Here is a 22500-nt window from a genome sequence, read left to right on the forward strand (position 1 = left end):
GTTCAAAAGACTGGCTCATTCTAGTTACTTTGTAGATTTTGATTATAATTACAAATGAAATAACTTCAACCCTATATACATTTATTTCGGATACAATCCTGCCATTTGAAAATAGTAGATATACAAGCTCACAATGCGTCGCAACGCGATGCATTGTGAGCTTGTAGATCTGCTGTTTTCAAATGATTTTTCTACATTTTACTCATTGGAAAACCTGTGAAACAGGACATTCTGCATAATGAGTATGTTCTAATATAGGTACTTTAAGTACATTTTGATAACAATACTTTTTTAACTTTTACTCAAATACATTAACATTCCAAACTTTTACTCAAATACATTAACATTCCAAACTTCTACTTGATTGCAGTATTGATATTTTTACTTAAGTAAAGAAATTGAGTATTTTTCCCCACCACTGTTCATTAAACCTTTTTGTCTCAGATCACCCCATAAATATATATTTTTTTAATCCGAGGCACCCCTACATTATAATTTTCACCTTATATTTATAGCATATCATCGTTGTCGGGTGGAAACCTTGTATGTCCAAAACCGTTCGTTTTATATTTATCTTATCATCTATAAAATGTACTAAACTAGTGAAAACAGCAGATCTACAAGCACACAACGCCTCGCACCACGAGGTGTTGTGTGCTTGTAGATCGGCTGTTTTCACTAGTTTTGTGCGACAGTCTTGTATGATGAAGCAGGGCTTTGCTTTACCAAAAGAGGTACACATTTGAAACTTGGGAGATACGATGTTTCTGCCCGACAGTGACGATATTTTAGTGATTATGTTGTGAGGAAAACGTTGAGATAACAGCCATTTTGGTTAGAACTGACTGAAAATAACTTTGTACTTCAAGTTTAAAATGATACTAAATATTTCTTCAAGTGTCCAAACAAATTCCAAATATTATCAAATGATCTCGCGGCATCCCTGGACTGCTGTCGCGGCACCCCAGGGTGCCCCGTCACCCACTTTGAAAAGGAATACCAGAAAAGTCGCCCCAAACTTGTTTCCCAACGGGTCTGTGGCCTTAAGCTAGATGCAGATTAGACTAAAATCAAATCTGTGCTTCTGGGGGTCCCTGGAACAAAAAGGTTTGCAATAGGGGTCCATCCGTGGAACAAAATATTTTGAGATGGGGGTCCACGGCCAAAAAAATGTCTTCTAAATCATAACAATTTTCTGGAAAAAAAAAAAAATGTTGCCATCAGTGTTTCTCAAACCTTGTCATGTGAAGGACCCCCAGAATGATATGTATTTGGCTACGGACCCCCATCACAAAATATGTTGTTCCAGGGACCCCCAGAAGCAAAGATTAGATTTTAGTCTATTCTGCATCTGGCTTAAGGCCACAGACCCGTTGAGAAACGAGTTTGGGGCGACTTTGAAAGAGGGCGAGTTTTCTGGCTACCTTGAAGAGCCCTGAACCGAATCATATCGTTCATTTCAAAGGGCCAATCAGGAGACTCGGTTCGTTCACGAACGTCCCACCTCTAGAGAGAGAGAGGCAGATAGAGAGACATAGACAGTGTGTGTAGAGAGAGAGAGAGAGAGAGAGAGAGAGAGTGAGAGAGAGAGAGAGAGAGAGAGAGAGAGAGGCAGATAGATAGAGAGACATAGACAGTGTGTGTAGAGAGAGAGAGAGAGAGAGAGAGAGAGAGAGAGAGAGAGAGAGAGAGAGAGAGAGAGGCAGATAGATAGAGAGACATAGACAGTGTGTGTAGAGAGAGAGAGAGAGAGAGAGAGAGAGAGAGAGAGAGAGAGAGAGAGAGAGAGAGAGGCAGATAGATAGAGAGACATAGACAGTGTGTGTAGAGAGAGAGAGAGAGAGAGAGAGAGAGAGAGAGAGAGGCAGATAGATAGAGGACATAGACAGTGTGTGTAGATTCAGTGACAGTTAGCCGTTAGAGGAAGCAACCATGGTGGTTCCTCCTACAGACTAGGATTCAGCGGCTCAGAGCTCGGGTCTGTAGCCGCTCTGGGGCGACTCTCTGACGGATAGAGGGCGTCGCGACGGACCGGTGGTGGTGTGGTTCTGGTTCTGGTGGTCCAAGCAAGCCAACACTACAAACCGTGGATTTTATACTCGCCGCAGTTCAAGTGCCTCTTTCTACCGCTGGGGGAACCGCTGATCTACCGGGGGTCCGGGGACCATCACAGACAAGCTGCCTATAATGGGTAAGATTTGACCCGTTGTTTTGGTATTGTTTGGGGGAGGAGAGGAGAGGAGAGGAGAGGAGAGGAGAGGAGAGGAGAGGAGAGGAAGAGGAGAGGAGAGGAGGTGGGTGGGGAGGAGAGGAGAGGAGAGGAGGTGGGTGGGGAGGAGAGGAGGGGAGGGGAGGGGAGGAGAGAGAGATGGGAGGAGAGGAGAGGAGAGGAGAGGAGAGGAGAGGAGAGGAGAGGAGGGGAGAGGAGAGGAGAGGAGAGGAGAGGAGATCTACCCGGTAGTGTGTGATATTTTGGCTCTTCAGTGGGCGTTGCGTTTCTCCACGCGCACACGCACAACATCTGGACGTTTTGTTAAGGCCAGTCCAGATGTGCATGTTGTGTATGGTCCGTGCACGCGTGGGAGAGAGACACAGAGAGAGAGAGAGAGAGGGGTTGCGTGCACGCACATATTTTTACAGCCATTCATGCATGCATGATACCTGTAAATGTGTGTGCACATGCATGGTTGCTGGTGCATCTGCAGCCACAGCGCGAGCACACACACACGCACGCACGCACGCACGCACACACACACACACACACACACACACACACACACGCAGGCCTACATGCATTCATTCCATTTTCAATTCAAAGCAGCTTTATTGGCATGAGAAAACATACGTTTACGTTGCCAAAGCAAGTGTCAAAATGTAATGAAAACAGTTGAAAGTTTGGCATGTGTGGGGTTTGCATGTTCTCCCCGTGTCGCCTAGGGTTGATACCCTCACAAAAACAGTAAGCAGTAATCCTGGTCTCTATACTGCCTCCCCCTGGCCAGCCGGGGTGCCTGATGGAGGGGAAAGGAACTGGTTGGAATAACGTGTTCCTTCCACGCGCTACGTCCAAACCGGGGAAATCCCCCCTGTCAGGTGAAAAGAAGCGACGTGGACTCCTCATGCTAAGAAGGAAGCATGAGGTCAGTCCGTTGTCTCCCCAGGCGCGGCAGAGGGAGAGCAGAGCCCAGGATTACATAGGCAATTGGCACTGGGTGAAAATGGGTTACAAAATTGTGGGATAAAAAAAGAAAAAAGAAAAGAAAAAGAAAACAGTTGAAAAAAAGGGGAACATAATATACAGTTGGAGGTACAGCATTGTGTAAACAGAACATATATACATTTGGAGGTACAGCATTGTGTAAACAGAACATATATACAGTTGGAGGTACAGCATTGTGTAAACAGAACATATATACAGTTGGAGGTACAGCATTGTGTAAACAGAACATATATACAGTTGGAGGTACAGCATTGTGTAAACAGAACATATATACAGTTGGAGGTACAGCATTGTGTAAACAGAACATAATATATACAGTTGGAGGTACAGCATTGTGTAAATAGAACATATATACAGTTGGAGGTACAGCATTGTGTAAATAGAACATATATACAGTTGGAGGTACAGCATTGTGTAAACAGAACATATATACCGTTGGAGGGGTACAGCATTGTGTAAACAGAACATATATACCGTTGGAGGGGTACAGCATTGTGTAAACAGAACATATATACAGTTGGAGGGGTACAGCATTGTGTAAACAGAACATATATATATCATGGCAGGAATTTCATGGAGGCCATGGCCGTCGTTGCCCCTCAGTTTGGCCTTGTGCCCCTTAAACCAATGGCATGACCTGAGACCACAGTGGCCTTAATGCCCCTCAAACCAATGGCATGGCCTGAGACCACAGTGGCCTTAATGCCCCTCAAACCAATGGCATGGCCTGAGACCACAGTGGCCTTAATGCCCCTCAAACCAATGGCATGACCTGAGACCACAGTGGCCTTAATGCCCCTCAAACCAATGGCATGACCTGAGACCACAGTGGCCTTAATGCCCCTCAAACCAATGGCATGGCCTGAGACCACAGTGGCCTTAATGCCCCTCAAACCAATGGCATGACCTGAGACCACAGTGGCCTTAATGCCCCTCAAACCAATGGCATGGCCTGAGACCACAGTGGCCTTAATGCCCCTCAAACCAATGGCATGACCTGAGACCACAGTGGCCTTAATGCCCCTCAAACCAATGGCATGACCTGAGACCACAGTGGCCTTAATGCCCCTCAAACCAATGACATGACCTGAGACCACAGTGGCCTTAATGCCCCTCAAACCAATGGCATGACCTGAGACCACAGTGGCCTTAATGCCCCTCAAACCAATGGCATGACCTGAGACCACAGTGGCCTTAATGCCCCTCAAACCAATGGCATGACCTGAGGCCACAGTGGCCTTAATGCCCCTCAAACCAATGGCATGACCTGAGACCACAGTGGCCTTAATGCCCCTCAAACCAATGGCATGACCTGAGACCACAGTGGCCTTAATGCCCAGCTGACTGTACCACTTTCTCCTCTGTCTCTTTCTTGTCATGTAGACACCAGTGTCTCTTTCTTGCCATGTAGACACCAGTGTCTCTTTCTTGTCATGTAGACGCCAGTGTCTCTTTCTTGTCATGTAGACACCAGTGTCTCTTTCTTGTCATGTAGACACCAGTGTCTTTCTTGTCATGTAGACACCAGTGTCTTTCTTGTCATGTAGACACCAGTGTCTCTTTCTTGTCATGTAGGCACCGGTGTCTTTCTTGTCATGTAGACACCAGTGTCTCTTTCTTGTCATGTAGACACCAGTGTCTTTCTTGTCATGTAGACACCAGTGTCTCTTTCTTGTCATGTAGACACCAGTGTCTTTCTTGTCATGTAGACACCAGTGTCTCTTTCTTGTCATGTAGACACCAGTGTCTCTTTCTTGTCATGTAGACACCGGTGTCTTTTGTTGAGATTCTGAAATCTTAACTCCCCCGAGTCCCCATCTTTAAACCAATCCAGTGACTTTGATTGGTGCAGGACTGAGCATGGATCAGATTGTAAAATACCATAATGTATCTATTTCACTGCAGATTAGGTTATCATCCATAACCCTTAAATTCAACATTTTCTTTCAATGGACTAAAAATCTTGTTTTAGGCTACACAATGTTATCACGATTCTTTTTCACGTTGGTTTTTATGGTCATTTTTTCAAGTTACTTGACAAAAACTAGACTCTCTGGGTTCCTTTTTGGAGGTCTAAATTGAACTTTACAAGTATGTAACTCTGACAGTATGCAAATGAAACCAAATGGACCCTTACGGGTCCATTTGTTTCCATTTGTATACTGTCAGAGTTAAGTGGAGACCTTGACATTGTAAAGTTTGAGAACTACTGATTTAGACCAAAATGCTGGTTTTAATTGAATTCTGCAATGAATCTCTGTATTAACGATTAAACAGGATTTCTTTTAACAAGGCTCCCTCAATTGTATCACGATAAATACGATACCTCTGAAAAGGCATATCGTGGAGACATTGTATCATCTCAACTATATTTATCACCATATCGCCCACCCCTACACCAAAGGCCAAGTGCATGCCTTGCCCCTAAAATGACACCATTTCAGGCCTAGTGTAAACAGAGCTATGTCACATTCAGTGTCTCACACCATCATCTGTTTGTCTCTGCTGTGCTGTGAGTGTGAGCTTCCTTTTTCAGTTCTGTTCAGCCATTGAGAGAAAAAAAAACACACATCCGTGCGTGGGTGTGTGGAACGTAGCAGCGTGCGTAATGAATGTGACTCTGCCTCTCTCTCTCTGCCCACTGGGGGGAGAGAGGGAGAGAGAGAGAGAGAGAGGGAGAGAGAGAGAGAGAGAGACAGAGAGAGAGCGCTGTTAGTAGCCTGTGTGTTGTAGCCGCAAAAACACAAGCCTATATTTATATACTTTTTGAGCGGTGGTCACACCGTCTCCTATACGTGGCCGTGTGTGTGGGTATCCGTCCGTCCGGCCGTCCGGCCGTCCGTCCACACACACACACACACACACACACACACACACACACACACACACACACACACACACACACACAGGGGGGAAGGGTGGGTCAGCATGTGTGGTCAAGTATTATTATTATTATTAACAAACTGAATGTTTTAGGGTCAAATAAATTACAGTGTGTGAAGAAACTACAGCATTGTAAAGCACACTAACCCCGCTGCACCCACCCAGTAGTGCTGTTGCACAGCCTCCACGACCACCGCTCAGTTCACACGGGTGTGATTTTTAGTTGCCTGGCTGCTGTGAATAGCAGATCTACAGGCTCGCAGCGCGTCACGTTGGTGACACGCTGCAAGCTTGTAGATCTGCTATATTCAGCACCGGTCCAGGTCAACTGAGTCCGGCGCGCAACGGAGTAGTAGCCTGGGATGTGCACACATAGACATCAAAGGGGGCTTGAGCCCCGTCCCCTTTTATCCGTCTGTAAACTAAAAAGTGTCCTCTCCAGACCATGAATGCAGTTTTTACTATGGTGAAAGAAATGCAAATGCCTCCTCTTTCCATGCCATACCTGAAGGCAGCATTCAAGAGAATTGCCTTGTCCAAACTCTCCTGAACTTGAATGCAACATCTTATGTTGAAAGAATTGCCCTCTCGAAATCCATGCCGTTACGCCACATCTCCAGTATTGACTTGATTATGCTTAGTTCAGTGTGGTGTCAAGCACCGGAAATAGCCGACCTCCAAGCTCACAAGACAGCAACATGTCCTACTGGAAGCGTTATGTCTCCTTTCTTTATTTTTGGGGGCTTTATTTCGTCTTTCTCTGGTGTTGTTGGTGTTACCTCCATGATGTTTTCAAACGTTTTCTTAAACTATACACCCATAACTCGAATGACTTTGTCTGAGCTATTGTGTTTCTGTTATGTTTCCAATGGGACTACAGTTCAGTGCAGCAGCGGCTACTTCCGATACTCGCCGTTCGGGAGCTGCCGTTCCAGACTCTATATAGCATTCAGAGATTGTGGAATAGTTGTCTGGCTACGCGAGACTAAATAATGTGCAGTGCATGCAGTGTGCCTGCTTGTTACCCTTAATGTGAATATTAAGCCACACTGTGGCTTGTGAAAGTGTTTCAATAGGCTACGTTGATTATTAAATAATACAAATAATATTGTGCGCTGCGCTGGACGTCTGACACAGTGACTAGCTCATTCATTCTGCAAGTTTCTGCGCCTGGAAAATAGCAGATCTACAAGCTCACAACGCGTCGCGGATGCGAGGCGTTGTGAGCTTGTAGATCAGCCACTTTTGTCAGCCACTTTTGTCATGGAACATGCCACGATGAAGAAGTATAAAAGCCAGGATTTACTTGAGTAAAATGGTAAATGGTGCATTTATATAGCGCTTTTATCCAAAGCGCTTTACAAAGATTGTGCATTACATTCACCCATTCACGCACACATTCATACACCGGTGGCGGAGGAAACCATGCAAGGCACCAACCTGCTCACCGGGAGCAATGTGGGGTTCCAAGGACCCTTCTACATTAACTCAGGGGGAGCCCGGATTTGAACTGGGAACCATTCGGGAACCCTTCGTGCTCTAATAACGGTTTCTCTACCCCTGAGCTATTCCGCCCCACAGCTATTCCGCCCCACAGTGAGTGATGTGACGGAAATGAATGTAAATTAGCTTTTCGCCCTATCAGTACGGTAGGAGACCCCGTTCGTACATTTTCCCATGTTAGTACACTTCGCCTTAACGATACGTCGCCAAAACGGGATCCCATCAACTTACATGGAAAAAAAGCAAAAAGAATAATCTGCTTTAAGTAACATATGAGGGGTCAAACTAGGGGTTTGTCATGATTCTGAATCCATTGCAAACATCTGTTTTGCATCTATTATTACATTCCTCCTATTGCCGCATCCCACTTCCAAGCCCATTCACGCCCCCTTTACATCCATTTCAACTCATAGGTAGATCAGATGTAGGGAGAGCAGATGTCGGTAGAACGGAATAAAACCGCCCATAACTCTATCATTGGCCCCCCGTTGCCATGGTGACCGGTGATTGGCTCGTATTCCCAGCTATGGGACCGGCGGATCCAATTTCAACCGAGGGGGGCGTAGCCAGAACACACACACACACACACACACACACACACACACACACACACACACACACACACACACACACACAAATAGCTAATAGTTAGCTCACAACTTTCCACTTTTCTCTTTCACCTCAATCGCAGTAACATCCGTATACACCACGTCATCGCATCACCAATACGTTTTATTTTTTATTTTTTTCAAAACTTTTTTTTTTTTTTCAATTTTTTTTTCTCAAATTCTTTTTTCTCAAATATTCTTTTTTTCTCAATTTTTTTTTCTCAAATTTTTTTTTTCTCAATTTTTTTTTCTCAAACATTTTTTTTTCTCAAAAAAAATTTTTTTTCTCAACTTTTTTTTCTCAAACTTTTTTCTCAAAAAACCTTTTTTCTCAAAAAACTTTTTTCTCAAAAAACTTTTTTTTCTCAAAAAACTTTTTTTTCTCAAAAAACTTTTTTTTCTCAAAAAACTTTTTTTTTCTCAAAAAACTTTTTTTTTCTCAAAAAACTTTTTTTTCTCAAAAAACTTTTTTCGACGAATATCTACTCCTATAGATGCAACGCGGCGACCTAGAGGGGAGGCCGGCGTAGCCGGCCGACCTAGTAAAATACATTCCTTGGGCTAAAACTTGGCCCCACAAGACTATGGTTTAGTGATGAAAAGTGATGAGTCATCACTTTTTTTCCCCCTGTAATGTAAAGTTAATGGGACACCGACTCTAGCGGCTGATAACACCCATTTAGCTGAGTGTACACATGGAACCAAATGGACCCTTACAGCTCTGTAACTCTGAGAGTGTACACATGGAACCAAATGGACCCTTACAGCTCTGTAACTCTGAGAGTGTACAAATGGAACCAAATGGACCCTTACAGCTCTGTAACTCTGAGAGTGTACAAATGGAACCAAATGGACCCTTACAGCTCTGTAACTCTGAGAGTGTACACATGGGACCAAATGGACCCGTAGTAAATGGTGTTGAGGAATTAGGAGTGGAGACGATATTCTAGGTGGTGATAGTTATTATGCTTTATGTACATGATGTCATGGTTATGATTTTATGAACATGTTATCACGGTTTGGTTTAACCCATTTAGGCCTAGAATTTTTTTTTGTGCTTTAACTATTGAAAAACTTCAGTTCTACAAGCTCACAGCGCGGCTGTGAGCTTAAAGATCTGCTATTTTTGAAAAAAAAAAACTGAATTTGAACTAGGGGTGGGTGATATGGTGATAAATATCGTTGAGACGATACAATGTCTCCACGGTATACGATATCTCCAGAGATATCTTATACATCGTGATACAATTGAGGGAGCCTTATAAAAAATCCTGTTTAATTGTTAATACAGAGATTCATTGCAGAATCCATTTAAACCTGCATTTTGGTCTAAATCAGTAGTTCTCAAACTTTAAAATGTCAAGGTCTCCACTTAACTCTGACAGTATACACATGAAACCAAATGGACCCCGTAAGGGTCCATTTGGTTTCATTTGTATACTGTCAGAGTTACATACTTGTAAAGTTCAATTTAGACCTCCCAAAAGGAACCCAGAGAGTCTAGTTTTTGTCAAGTAACTTAAAAAATAACCATAAAAACCAACGTGAAAAAAGAATCGTGATAAAATCGTTATCGTGCAACAGCTTGGGAAAATATTGTGATATTGTATTTTTCCTTATCGCCCACCCCTAATTTAAACATCTCTTTAAAAGCGAACATCTGTAAATCAAATATTTCCTTCTGGGTGGTCCCTGGATCAACATATTTTGAGATGGGGGTCCGCAGCCAAATACATGTAATTTTGGGGGTCCTTGACATGAAAAGTTTTGAGAACCACTGATTTAGAAGAAGGATTTAGAAGACACTTATAGAATCGGATCAAAAATATTCAAAGACTTGCACAAGATTGTTCATGATTTTTCAGAAATAGCAGATCTACAAGCTCGTATATCTGATATTTTTCAATAGCAAAACGTGACACAGATTTGCGTTGAGGCCTAAATGGCTTAATATGTATGATATCATGGATATGATTTAATGTTTATCATGGGTAAAAGTACAATAACTTCAATACCTCTTCAGGACAGCTTTTCCCTGTAGACTGAGGCTACAGTTAAAATGTCTCTGCAACACTTAACCTCTTATTGATTTCTTAATAAAGTCAGTTTCTTCCTTTTCTGCATGTAAGGCCACTTATAAAAGCTGCTGTATAAATGTGAGCTATTATTTATTATCAACACTTATGGCTGCAGTACGGTATTTCTGCCAACACAATCATAGTTGTACTGTAGCTGCTACACACACACATGTACACGCACAAACGCACACATGCACGCACACGCACACGCACGCACGCACGCACGCACGCACGCACACACACACACACACACACGCACGCACACACACACACACACACACACACACACACACACACACACAGCCACTTCCTGGAGTGGTTCATTGTTTACGCTGTGAGTCAAACGGAAACGCGGTGGGATTTATGTGACCGAGCCACTCATCTTTTTACCACTTAAAGGGTTTATAGGAGCGTGCCGCTCATCGCTTTCAAACACGTTTGAGGGTCATTTGAACGTCTACTCAGGCTTTCACCCCCAGACCGTTTTAAGTCACTTGGTTCACTGTGTCAGACAGACAGATCTATCTAGAGCAGGGGTGCCCACACTTTTTTGACGTGAGACTGTAAGGGGGAAATAAATGGTAAATACTGGGAGAAATGTCTTCATCCCATTCTGTATGGAAGTGGTAGGTTTTGGGGTTCTTTGTAATGCTACTGACTCTTGAACAAAGCATTGCATTGGAGGTTTGCCTACTTTAGAAGCCATGAAGGGAGCTGACAGGCCCTTCTTGATGTCATATTGACATATTCTTTATATATTTTAATGATATATTTTTAGAGGCATGTCATGTGGTCTACCTGCTCACCCTTGGTGATCTACTGGTAGATCACCATCTACCTTTTGGGCTCCCCTGATCCCTAATCCAAAGCGACTTACAATAAGCAGATAAAACATCACAATAAATGGTAAATTTATATAGCGCTTTTAATCCAAAGCGCTTTACATAGATTGTGCATTACATTCACCCATTCACACACACATTCATACACCGGTGGCGGAGGAAGCCATGCAAGGCACCAACCTACTCACCAGAGGCAATTAGGGGTTCAGAGTCTTGCCCAAGGACCCTTCGACATTAACTCAGGGGGAGCCCGGATTCGAACTGGGAACCCTTCGGGATTTATACCCTTCATGCTCTAATACCAGTTTCTCTACCCCTGAGCTATGCCGCCCGCCCCAATAATAAACAAGATATTATGTCAGAACATCAACAGCAATATAACAAATGCAAATGGATATTTATCTAGAAAAAAACACAATATAATCAAAGTTCTAAAAAAACTAAAAAACAAATGCTAACTAGCTTCATGTATGGTCATTGAGTGTTTCAGTAGTGCTAAGGGTTTAGGTGGAGTCTGAAAAGGTGAGTCTTCAGTCCACAGTGAAAGCTAGCGAGTGAGTCCGTTGTTCTAAGTGCGACAGGGAGTTTATTCCACAGCTTGGGGGCCAGGAGGGCAAACTGTCTACAAGCACACAACTTGTAGAGCACACAACGCCTCGCACAGCGAGGCGTTGTGTGCTTGTAGATCTGCTGTTTTCCCTACTGTTGTGCGACAGCCTTGTATGATGAAACAGGGCTTTACTTTGCGAAGAAACGTACAAATTTGAAACTTCGAGATGCAAGGTTTCTTCCCGACAGTGACGATATTTACACCCCCGTATTATGTTGGTGTGACCATGGATTCTTGGGACATGAAAAGTGTGCCCATGCAGAAAAAAGGTTGAAAAACACTGAAGTAACCAATCAATCAATCAATCAATCAATCAATCAATCAATCAATCAATCAATCAATCAATCAATCAATCAAAAGTTCTACCCTGTGGGGGCACGGTGGCGCAGTGGTTAGCGCTTCGCCTCACAGCTAGAAGGTCCTGGGTTCGATTCCCGCCGGGGGACGCTGTGGGTGCTGGGGGCGTGTTCCTCCCTCCGCATCATCAGCGCCCACACCCTAGGTGGGGTTGGCAAAAGGGCCTTTCTGTGTGGAGTTTGCATGTTCTCCCCGTGTCTCCTAGGGTTGATACCCTCACAAAAACATGCAGTAATCCTGGTCTCAATAATGCCTCCCCCTGGCCAGCCGGGGCGCCTGATGGAGGGGAAAAGAACTGGTTGGAATAACGTGTTCCTTCCACGCGCTACGTCCAAACCGGGGGAAACTCCTCCCTGTCAGGTGAAAAGAAACAACTTGGACTCCTCATGCATAGAAGGAAGCATGAGGTCAGTCCGTTGCCTCCCCAGGCGCGGCAGAGGGAGAGCAGAGCCCAGGATTACATAGGCAACTGGCACTGGGTGAAAGAAAATGGGTAACAAAATTGAGGATTAAAAATGTATACAAGTAAGACTCCCTAATCAGGAGATGAGCGACCATTCAAAAATTGTCCAGATGGTGGCGCTAGATGGGACAGATGCATTTTGATGACATGACTGTAGAGATACTGTGTACCAGTTTGCGTGATTTTAGGGGCAAAATCTGTGGGAGCAGTGTCCAAAATTGTGTCTTGCAAGTATCGGCCTCATGGTGGCGCTAGAAGAGGGCCATGTGAGAAATGAGGGGTGGAGGTAGTGGTTTGGCAGCCAAGGAGTGTGTGTGCAAAGTTTGGCATGGATCGGGGCAACGGTGGCGGAGATATGAGCAGGGGAAAAGTGTGACGTGACTGACTAACGGACTGCACAGCCGGTGGAGGTTTGGATAGTATGAGAGTAGAAGTAACTGCGACCTAACGGTCGCAATAAAATAAAAAAAAGCTCCCCCCCCCCTCTCTCTCTCTCTCTCTGTCTCTCGCCCCTAGTTTTTCTCAACATGAAAGTTGCTTCCGACTTTCTCTGGTATTTACTTCCTCCTGGGGTAGAACTACTTCCTCCTAGCCTGGAGGTAACTTCTGTATTTCACACGCAGTGCTTCAGCTTTGAGCGCTGAACGGTTACACGAATATGATTATTTTTGGGAGGTGAAAGCCTGAAGAAGTTGAGAACCACTGCATTTTATTACAATCCTTTTTGGATTGACTGCTGTGGCAGCACCGTGTTTTCAACATCATGACAAAGCTTCCTCTCTCTCTCTCTCTCTCTCTCTCTCTCTCTCTCTCTCTCTCTCTCTCTCTCTCTCTCTCTCTCTCTCTCTCTCTCTTTAAGTACTGAACACTATCTTTCACCTCCATATGTGTTATTGTCGTAGTGGCCAGTGAACTGTAGTGTCTGCTGAAGTAATTGTCTAAGCAGCGATACTGTATCTCCAGAGCTGCTACAGTCCATAAATATCATATTAACGACCATCGTTAAAACGCTGTCCGGTCTGGGTGTCTTCTATCTGGAGAGCATTACGTCGACGGTCGGTGAGGAGCCAACCGGCCCCGCCGGCCCTCTGCCCTAGCGGTCCGGGCACCTAGAGGCTGGTCATCCTGGTTCGAGTCCCAATCCCGACGACCGTTGCTGTGTGTCACCCCCCCCCCCCCCCCCCCATCTCTGTCCCACACAGAAGCTTTCTCAGTCTTATCATACTCTGTACATGTAAAGACTCAGTCTGATGATACTGTACATGTAAAGACTCAGTCTGATGATACTGTACATGTAAAGACTCAGTCTTATCATACTCTGTACATGTAAAGACTCAGTCTTATCATACACTGTACATGTAAAGACTCAGTCTTATCATACTGTACATGTAAAGACTCAGTCTTATCATACTGTACATGTAAAGACTCAGTCTTATCATACTGTACATGTAAATACTCAGTCTTATCATACTGTACATGTAAAGACTCAGTCTTATCATACTGTACATGTAAAGACTCAGTCTTATCATACTCTGTACATGTAAAGACTCAGTCTTATCATACACTGTACATGTAAAGACTCAGTCTTATCATACACTGTACATGTAAAGACTCAGTCTTATCATACTGTACATGTAAAGACTCAGTCTTATCATACTGTACATGTAAAGACTCAGTCTTATCATACTGTACATGTAAATACTCAGTCTTATCATACTGTACATGTAAAGACTCAGTCTTATCATACTGTACATGTAAAGACTCAGTCTTATCATACTCTGTACATGTAAAGACTCAGTCTTATCATACTGTACATGTAAATACTCAGTCTTATCATACACTGTACATGTAAAGACTCAGTCTTATCATACTGTACATGTAAAGACTCAGTCTTATCATACTGTACATGTAAAGACTCAGTCTTATCATACTGTACATGTAAAGACTCAGTCTTATCATACTGTACATGTAAAGACTCAGTCTTATCATACTCTGTACATGTAAAGACTCAGTCTTATCATACTGTACATGTAAAGACTCAGTCTTATCATACTCTGTACATGTAAAGACTCAGTCTTAGCATACTCTGTACATGTAAAGACTCAGTCTTATCATACTGTACATGTAAAGACTCAGTCTGATCATACTGTACATGTAAAGACTCAGTCTTATCATACTGTACATGTAAAGACTCAGTCTTATCATACTGTACATGTAAAGACTCAGTCTGATCATACTGTACATGTAAAGACTCAGTCTTATCATACTGTACATGTAAAGACTCAGTCTTATCATACTGTACATGTAAAGACTCAGTCTTATCATACTGTACATGTAAAGACTCAGTCTTATCATACTGTACATGTAAAGACTCAGTCTGATCATACACTGTACATGTAAAGACTCAGTCTTATCATACTGTACATGTAAAGACTCAGTCTTATCATACTGTACATGTAAAGACTCAGTCTTATCATACTGTACATGTAAAGACTCAGTCTTATCATACTGTACATGTAAAGACTCAGTCTTATCATACTGTACATGTAAAGACTCAGTCTTATCATACTGTACATGTAAAGACTCAGTCTGATCATACTGTACATGTAAAGACTCAGTCTTATCATACTGTACATGTAAAGACTCAGTCTTATCATACTGTACATGTAAAGACTCAGTCTTATCATACTCTGTACATGTAAAGACTCAGTCTTAGCATACACTGTACATGTAAAGACTCAGTCTTATCATACTCTGTACATGTAAAGACTCAGTCCGCTCCTCGCAGTCCCTTGGAGCCATGCAACGTAATCAGATTCTGACCTTGCATACCCTGGACACTGAATGTACAGCTGTCACTTTATAGGTATATTCAGTGATTGTATTTCATTCAAATAAAAATATAATTGGTACATTTTCCATTCATTCTCCTCACTAGAATGTGTGCTGACCATATAAGGACTTCCACCATGGCCCGTGTTACAAGCATAGCTAGATTTGGTTTTCAGAGGTGGCCAGCCAGTCCTCGACCAATCAGGGTAGAGTATGGCCGTAGTTATGTTATGATGTTTAGTTATGATAGTCAACATAAAGGTTTTGAGAACCACAGTCGGTCTGAATTAAGAACGTCTGCTAAATGCCTAGATTGTAAACTACTGAACTCATAAAATGCCACAGTCTGGTAGTAAATCAGTATCATACATATCCTGAAGCTGGAGACGTAGGCCTACCGATATTCAGTGATTGGGTCTAATGATCAAAACGAGAACATTATAATGGTGTAAAATATCAATAAGAAATTTAACATTTCCACGCTGTAAGGCCAGTAAGGGACAAGAAGACCCCCGGCCACTTTCATTATCACTGAATACACCTTTAAGACTGCAAGCTTTGGCTACACCTGATCCAGCCCGGGAAAAAGAGTTGTAGAGGCCCTCATTGCAGCGCTATAGAGAGAGATCTCTCTCTATAGCGCTGCTGCTACTCAAAGATTTGCCATTTCAGATCATGACAAAGTGACAAGCCAGTGGGCCAATTACATGAGTTATATTTCGTCGTTGTCGGGTGGAAACCTTGTACGTCCAAAACCATTTGTTTTGTATTTATCATTTTAAAAAATGATTTAAACTAGTGAAAACAGCCGATCTACAAGCACAGGTGCGAGGCGTTCCGCGAGGCGTTGTGTGCTTGTAGATCTGCTGTTTTCACTACTTTTGTGCAACGGCCTTATATAATGAAGCAGGGCTTTGCTTTGCGAAAAAATGTATACATTTTAAACTTGGAGATACAAGGTTTCTGTCCGACAGTGACGATTTACTTTGTTGGCCGCCCAGCCCCCAAAATGGAACGAAGGCCGACATTTTATTTTATTTTTTTGCCTAATGGCCGGGCTGGACCGGCCGGCAATGAACCGGCCGTTCGGGAGTTGTCCCGCTTTTCCCAATGGCCAGCACGTCCCTGCTTTAATGACTTGTTCCAAGTAGGGATAGAAATCGGAATCGGCCAATATCAAAAATCGGTATCAAACCGGCCGAATCGGTGACATAAATACCGGTTTTATGCCAATTGTGTCTATGGCACTGCACAGCATGATGCTCTGGTCCTGTGACTAAAGTAAACATTAGAAAGTAGCAGCCAGTCTACCTAGTGGCAGCCTACAGTATACAGATGGTGCTGATTACCTTTGCAATGTAAGGATATATTCCATAATCCTGTGTCAACATTGTCTCCAAAAAGAAGGGGGAAAAAAAGCATGCGTCACCTGCTTTCCTCCTGCCTAGTCCAGACGGTCATATTAGACTGGATATTGTCTGTGATTTTGGATATTGTACTATTGTGATTGATTTGGCATTAGTGTTCTTCTAGCTTATTGGTACTCACATTGAAGTATGTCTTGTAGGCCTACTTGGCCTGAAAAAAAGGGTATTGGAGCAACCCTATTTTCTAGTTCTTAGCTAAAGAAATCGGTATCGGAAAAATCGGTTTTGGCAGGTCAGACCTTCATAAAACCGGTGGATCGGTATTGGCCAAGAATTTTGCAATCGGTCCATCTCTAGTTCCTAGCTCTCTTGTCTAACAGTGACGTATCCTTGATTTGAGCTTCTAATTACACTGGACTTTCGATTCACTATTTCTTGTCAGTCTGGACATTATTAGTTTTTGAACTTTGAGGCTTTGCCCTTGTATTTTGAGTTTGGGTCTTTAGGCCTTGTTGCCTTTCTGTATGTGGTCTTGTATTTTGGTTTCACTGTCGTGCTTTTGGTTTTGCCTTTTTTTTGTAGTTTAGTACCCAGTGTTTCCTGACTGCCCCTGTAGTTGTGAGTGATGGGCAGTAGCTAGCTAGATAGATACCTTTATTATCCCACGGGGGAAATTCAGTTGCCCAGAGGCAGCACAGCAGTTAAGGTTACAAGTTACAGAGAAGTAAGAAAAAGAAAAAGAGTACTGTAGTGTACAGTCCAAAGAGCAAGCACAAAAAAAGATAAATAAAACATAAAGTGTCGAAAGCTATTGCAAAAAAAGAAGAATATATACATAAAGTGACCACGAAACATTCAACGCTCATAAGTGACACGTCACAGACACACAAAAAAGCTAAACTCAAAGCATAACTTAGCAAACAGTGCCAAACAAAAGAGTGCACATAACAGTCACTGCTTGTCAATGCAGTCATGCAACACAATGAAAATATTAACTTTTTTCTCTCAAAGGAAGTTATTTTAAGTGTTTTAAATTGTATATTTTGGTTAAAGAGGGTTATTATAACATATTAAGGCCTACATGGCTTACTAGCCAGGGATCCTTTTAATGGTTGTAATACCCTCTCTCTCCAGTAGAGGGTGGTAGAGTTTAATGATGTGTAATTCCCTCTGTCTCCAGTAGAGGCGGTGGTGGAGTTCGACTACGAGTCCCAGCAGGAGGACGAGCTCAGCCTGGCGGTGGGTGATGTCATCAGGAACATCCGTCGGGACGACGGCGGCTGGTGGGAGGGGGAGCTGCAGGGGAGGCGGGGCCTGTTCCCAGACAACTTCGTCAGGGTGAGTAGCTGTCAATCATCACCACTAGGGCTGTCACAATTATTACATAATCGCAGGCAATAGAGACTCGACTCGAGTCGCAAATTTGACAACTTGCAACTCGACTCGGACTTGAGGGCAAAAAACTTGAAACTCGACTGGACTTGACTTGGAAGACAAATGACTCCAGACTCGACTCGACTCGACTCGACTTGAGACACGCTGACTCGGACGACTTGTAGCATGTTGTTGTTTTTTCATTGTAGGCTGTTTTTTTTTTTTCATGCGGATATCATTCTAATATGACCGGCAGGGCGGTCGTTAACGTCAACGCTACGCCACTCACTAAAACAGTCGTGAGCGCCACGCTATAGGTTCACACTTTTATTGATTGATTGATTGATTGTCATGATCTGGTGTAGCGGTGGTGAGGACCCAAATACAGAACTCAAAGTAAAGGCAGGAAACCACGGAGGACAGCTTAACGAAGACTTTACTTAACTTAAATCATAAACACAAGCACACAGAGGAAACAAACACTACAGTACAACACACCCAACGGAGGAACAGACAGAAATACAATGATCCAGCACAGAGAGCAGGTACAAGCATGATTAAATAGTCTCTGGACAAGTTGTCATCAGGCAACAGCTCACAGCTGTGGAGCCGGGAGGAGTTCAGGTTGTCAATCAGGTACTCACAGGAGGGGAGGGGGCGAGCAAAGTGTGGTAGAAACATGGGACGGGCAAGGGCCAGGCCCAGACTGTGACATTGATTGATTGATTGATTGGAGACAGGCATTTAAGGGACTAAAGCGAGAGCACAAGCACGGAAGCAGCCAAACACTGATCAGTGGGCACCAACAACCTTGTGACTCGACTCGACGCGACGCGACTCGACTTGACTTGACTTGACTTGACTCAACTTGCCCACAACAGAAAAACTTGAGACTTGCTACTCGACTTGGACTCGGATCAGAGGGACTTGTCTGCATAATCGTCTAATCGCAATTATTTGACATAATCAAAATTATTTGACATAATCGCAATTATTTTGTGATAATCGTCATAATCGTTTCCATGTTGACACATGTTTATATATGTTTTTTTTTAAATAGTGGAAATAGCAGATCTACAAGCTCACACGGCGCGTTGTGAGCTTGTAGATCGGCTATTTCCACTATCAATGTTCTTTTTAAAGTGTGAATTTGTCAAATATGTCCTTCATTTCTTGGTATATTTAGGTTATGTGTCATATCTGCCATGTGCAACTTCAAAGCCTAAAAGCCAAACGGAAATGTAATTGTCAACGACAAAAACACTGTTAAATTGTTAATCGCAATTATTTGAGTGACAATAATCATTGTGTAAAATGTCATAATCTTGACAGCCCTAACTGGAGTCCCACAGGGCTGCATGCTAGTCTATTTAAACATTAATAGATTTCATAGACTTGTTTGACAGCACTATCAGACACGTGCACACATAGACATCAAAGGGGGCTTGAGCCCCTGCCCTTTTATCCGTCTGTTAAAAAGTGTCCTCTCCAGACCATGAATGCAGTTTTCACTATGGTGAAAGAAATGCAAACGCCCCCTCTTTCCATGCCATACCTGAAGGCAGCATTCAAGAGAATTGCCTTGTCCAAACTCTCCTGAACTTGAATGCAGCATCTTATGTTGAAAGAATTGCCCTCTCTGTGTAGAAATCCATGCTGTTTTGCCACATCTCCACTATTCACTTGATTATGATTAGTTCACCGGCTGTCAGTCTGTCAGTCACACGTCACATTTTTTCCCTTCTCATATCTCCGCCACCGTTGCCCCCATCCATGCCAAAATTTGGACACACACTCCTTGCCTGCCAAACCACAACCCCCACCCCTCAATTCTCACATGGCCCTCTTCTAGCGCCACCATGAGGCAGATTCTTGCAAAACACATTTATGGACACTGCTCCTACAAATTCTGCCCTAAAATCACGCAAATCGGTACACAGTATGTCTACACTCATCTCATCAACATGGATCTGTCCCATATAGCGCCACCATCAGAATTTGCCCTAAAATCACGCTGCGACCTGGCGGTCGCTTATCTCCCGATTAGGGAGTCTTACTGGTCATGCTTAGTTCAGCTGCGACGTGTTGTGAGCTTGGAGGTCTGCTATTTTTAATGTTTCCACCAAAAGTCCCTTTTAGAAATGTCAGCCCCTGCCTCTCTAACATTCTCTGCACGTCCCTGTGCACTATCATCAGTTCATGTTGGATTCCTGTTTAAACCGGACCTTTCACTCTGTACTTGGTCTGGTCTTTTGTCCCCTCTACGTCACCAAAACCTCTTTGCCGAAAACAGACCATCTACGGCGTTGTGAGCTTGTAGATCTGCTCTTTTCAAATACCCAAGGTATAGAATAGGGCTAAAGTGCATTAATGTATGTTTTATATGGATTCCTGTTTAAACCTGTAAGTAGTAAACCTGACCTTTGACACTGTACTTGGTCTGGTCTTTTTCCCCCTCTACATTACCAAACCTCTTTAACAAAAACAGACGATCTACAAGCTTGTAGATCTGCTGTTTTCGGCCTATCAGAATAGGGACGCTATAGGGTTCAAGTGGTTTAAATGTTTGCACGGATTAAAGTTCAACTGTGTGTGTGTGTGTGTGTGTGTGTGTGTGTGTGTGTGTGTGTGTGTGTGTGTGTGTGTGTGTGTGTGTGTGTGTGTGTGTGTGCGTGCGTGCGTGCGTGCGGACCAGAGGGAAGTGTGCACTTCCTCCCCCGACCAGCAGAGGAAGTAACGTGTTGACACCATCGTAAAGGTCAACACAGGACATTTAAACCTGCAGAACAAGAAAAGCCTCTATTGGTTTAACTATTTCACTGACTCAGGGGTCCTCAACGTTTTCAAACCGAGGACCCCTTAGCTGAGAGAGAGATGAAGCAGGGACCCCTTAGCTGAGAGAGAGATGAAGCAGGGACCCCTTAGAGAGAGATGAAGCAGGGACCCCTTAGCTGAGAGAGAGATGGAGCAGGGACCCCTTAGCTGAGAGAGAGATGATGAAGCAGGGCCGGGCTCAATTTGTCACGTATATGTCGGGTTTCAGGCTGGGTCGGGCTTTTATAATCCGGTAGGCAAGCGCAGCGCGGTATCATGATGTCTCTGTGACTGTGTAACAGTGTTGATTTCGTCGACTAAAACTATGACGAAAAAGTTTTGTCGACTGCGTTTTTTTTCACTGACGAAAACGAAATAAAAACTAAATAAAAACTAAGCTGTGATGACTTAAACTAAGACTAAATATATTGACAATTTCGTCAACAAAATAAAAACTAGACTAAAACGTTAGGGAGGGACTAGTGGAGAAGAGAGTCATTTTATGTTTGGTTGCTCTCAGGTGTTGTTTGCTGAAAATAGCCGATCTACAAGCTCACAACGCGTCACGCGTTGTGAGCTTGCAGATCTGCTATTTTCAGCACACAACCAAGTGTAAAATCAGTCATTACGATGCCATCAAGGCCTGCCAAAAGTTGACTAAATCAACTGAAGATTTAGTTGCTAAAAATCTTATGATATTTAGTCGACTAAAATTAGACTAAAACTAACACTTTTCAGGTGACTAAATTATGACTAAAACTAAATTACATTTTATTCAAAAGACTATGACTAAAACTAAATCAAAATTTGTTGTCAAAAACAACACTGCTGTGTAAGCTGCACGCTCATAACTATCGCTGCGCTGCTGCTGCTGCTGCTGCTGCTGCGCAACTTTCAGACAGTTGAGCGTGTGAGTGTGCTCCCGTGTGACTGTGTGTGTGTGTGTGTGTGTGTGTGTGTGTGGCGGTGGCTGCTGTAGCAGAGCATAGCGGAGGAGATCGTTGAAACCATTCACAGACACTTTTGTATATCCTAATAATATCATAGACGTAGTGTGAATGTTGTAGCTATAACAGCCTGTACGCCTGCTGCCTGATTTAGAGGCTCCGATGTTTATTTGTTCCATAAGGTAATTAGGATGGTAAATGGTGCATTTATATAGCGCTTTTTGTGCATTACATTCACCCATTCACACACACATTCATACACCGGTGGCGGAGGAAACCATGCAAGGCACCAACCTGCTCACCGGGAGCAACTAGGGGTTCAGAGTCTTGCTCAAGGACTCTTCGACATTAACTCAGGGGGAGCCCGGATTCGAACTGGGAACCCTTCGTGCTCTAATAACGGTTTCTCTACCCCTGAGCTGTGCCGCCCCATAGGATAGGACAGTGCTGCTACAATGTCTTTTATATATAAAGACATTTGGAAAATGGTGGAATGACTCTGTTCTTAACAAATCACCAATATTGTATGAGAAAAAAGGCTGCTGCCGTCTGCATCAACTAAGCTAGTTTAGAATGTCGGTCTTCGGGCTGGGACGGTCTCC

At 43.4% G+C, this 22500-nt stretch overlaps 1 protein-coding gene across 1 annotated transcript in view; it reads left to right on the forward strand.

The window, feature by feature from the left end:
• Positions 1–22500, forward strand: part of sh3kbp1 (SH3-domain kinase binding protein 1) — a gene marked incomplete at its 5' end in the record, with an annotated part of 115705 nt that overhangs the window by 15355 nt on the left and 77850 nt on the right. Inside the window, one exon of the mRNA XM_080752387.1 lies at positions 17944–18101. Coding sequence (XP_080608513.1) covers positions 17944–18101 — 158 coding nt within the window. The remainder of the gene's footprint in view (positions 1–17943; positions 18102–22500) is intronic.

This window comes from Nannobrachium achirus (assembly GCF_963921795.1).
Source record: "Nannobrachium achirus genome assembly, chromosome: 21".
Taxonomy (NCBI): Eukaryota; Metazoa; Chordata; class Actinopteri; order Myctophiformes; family Myctophidae; genus Nannobrachium; species Nannobrachium achirus.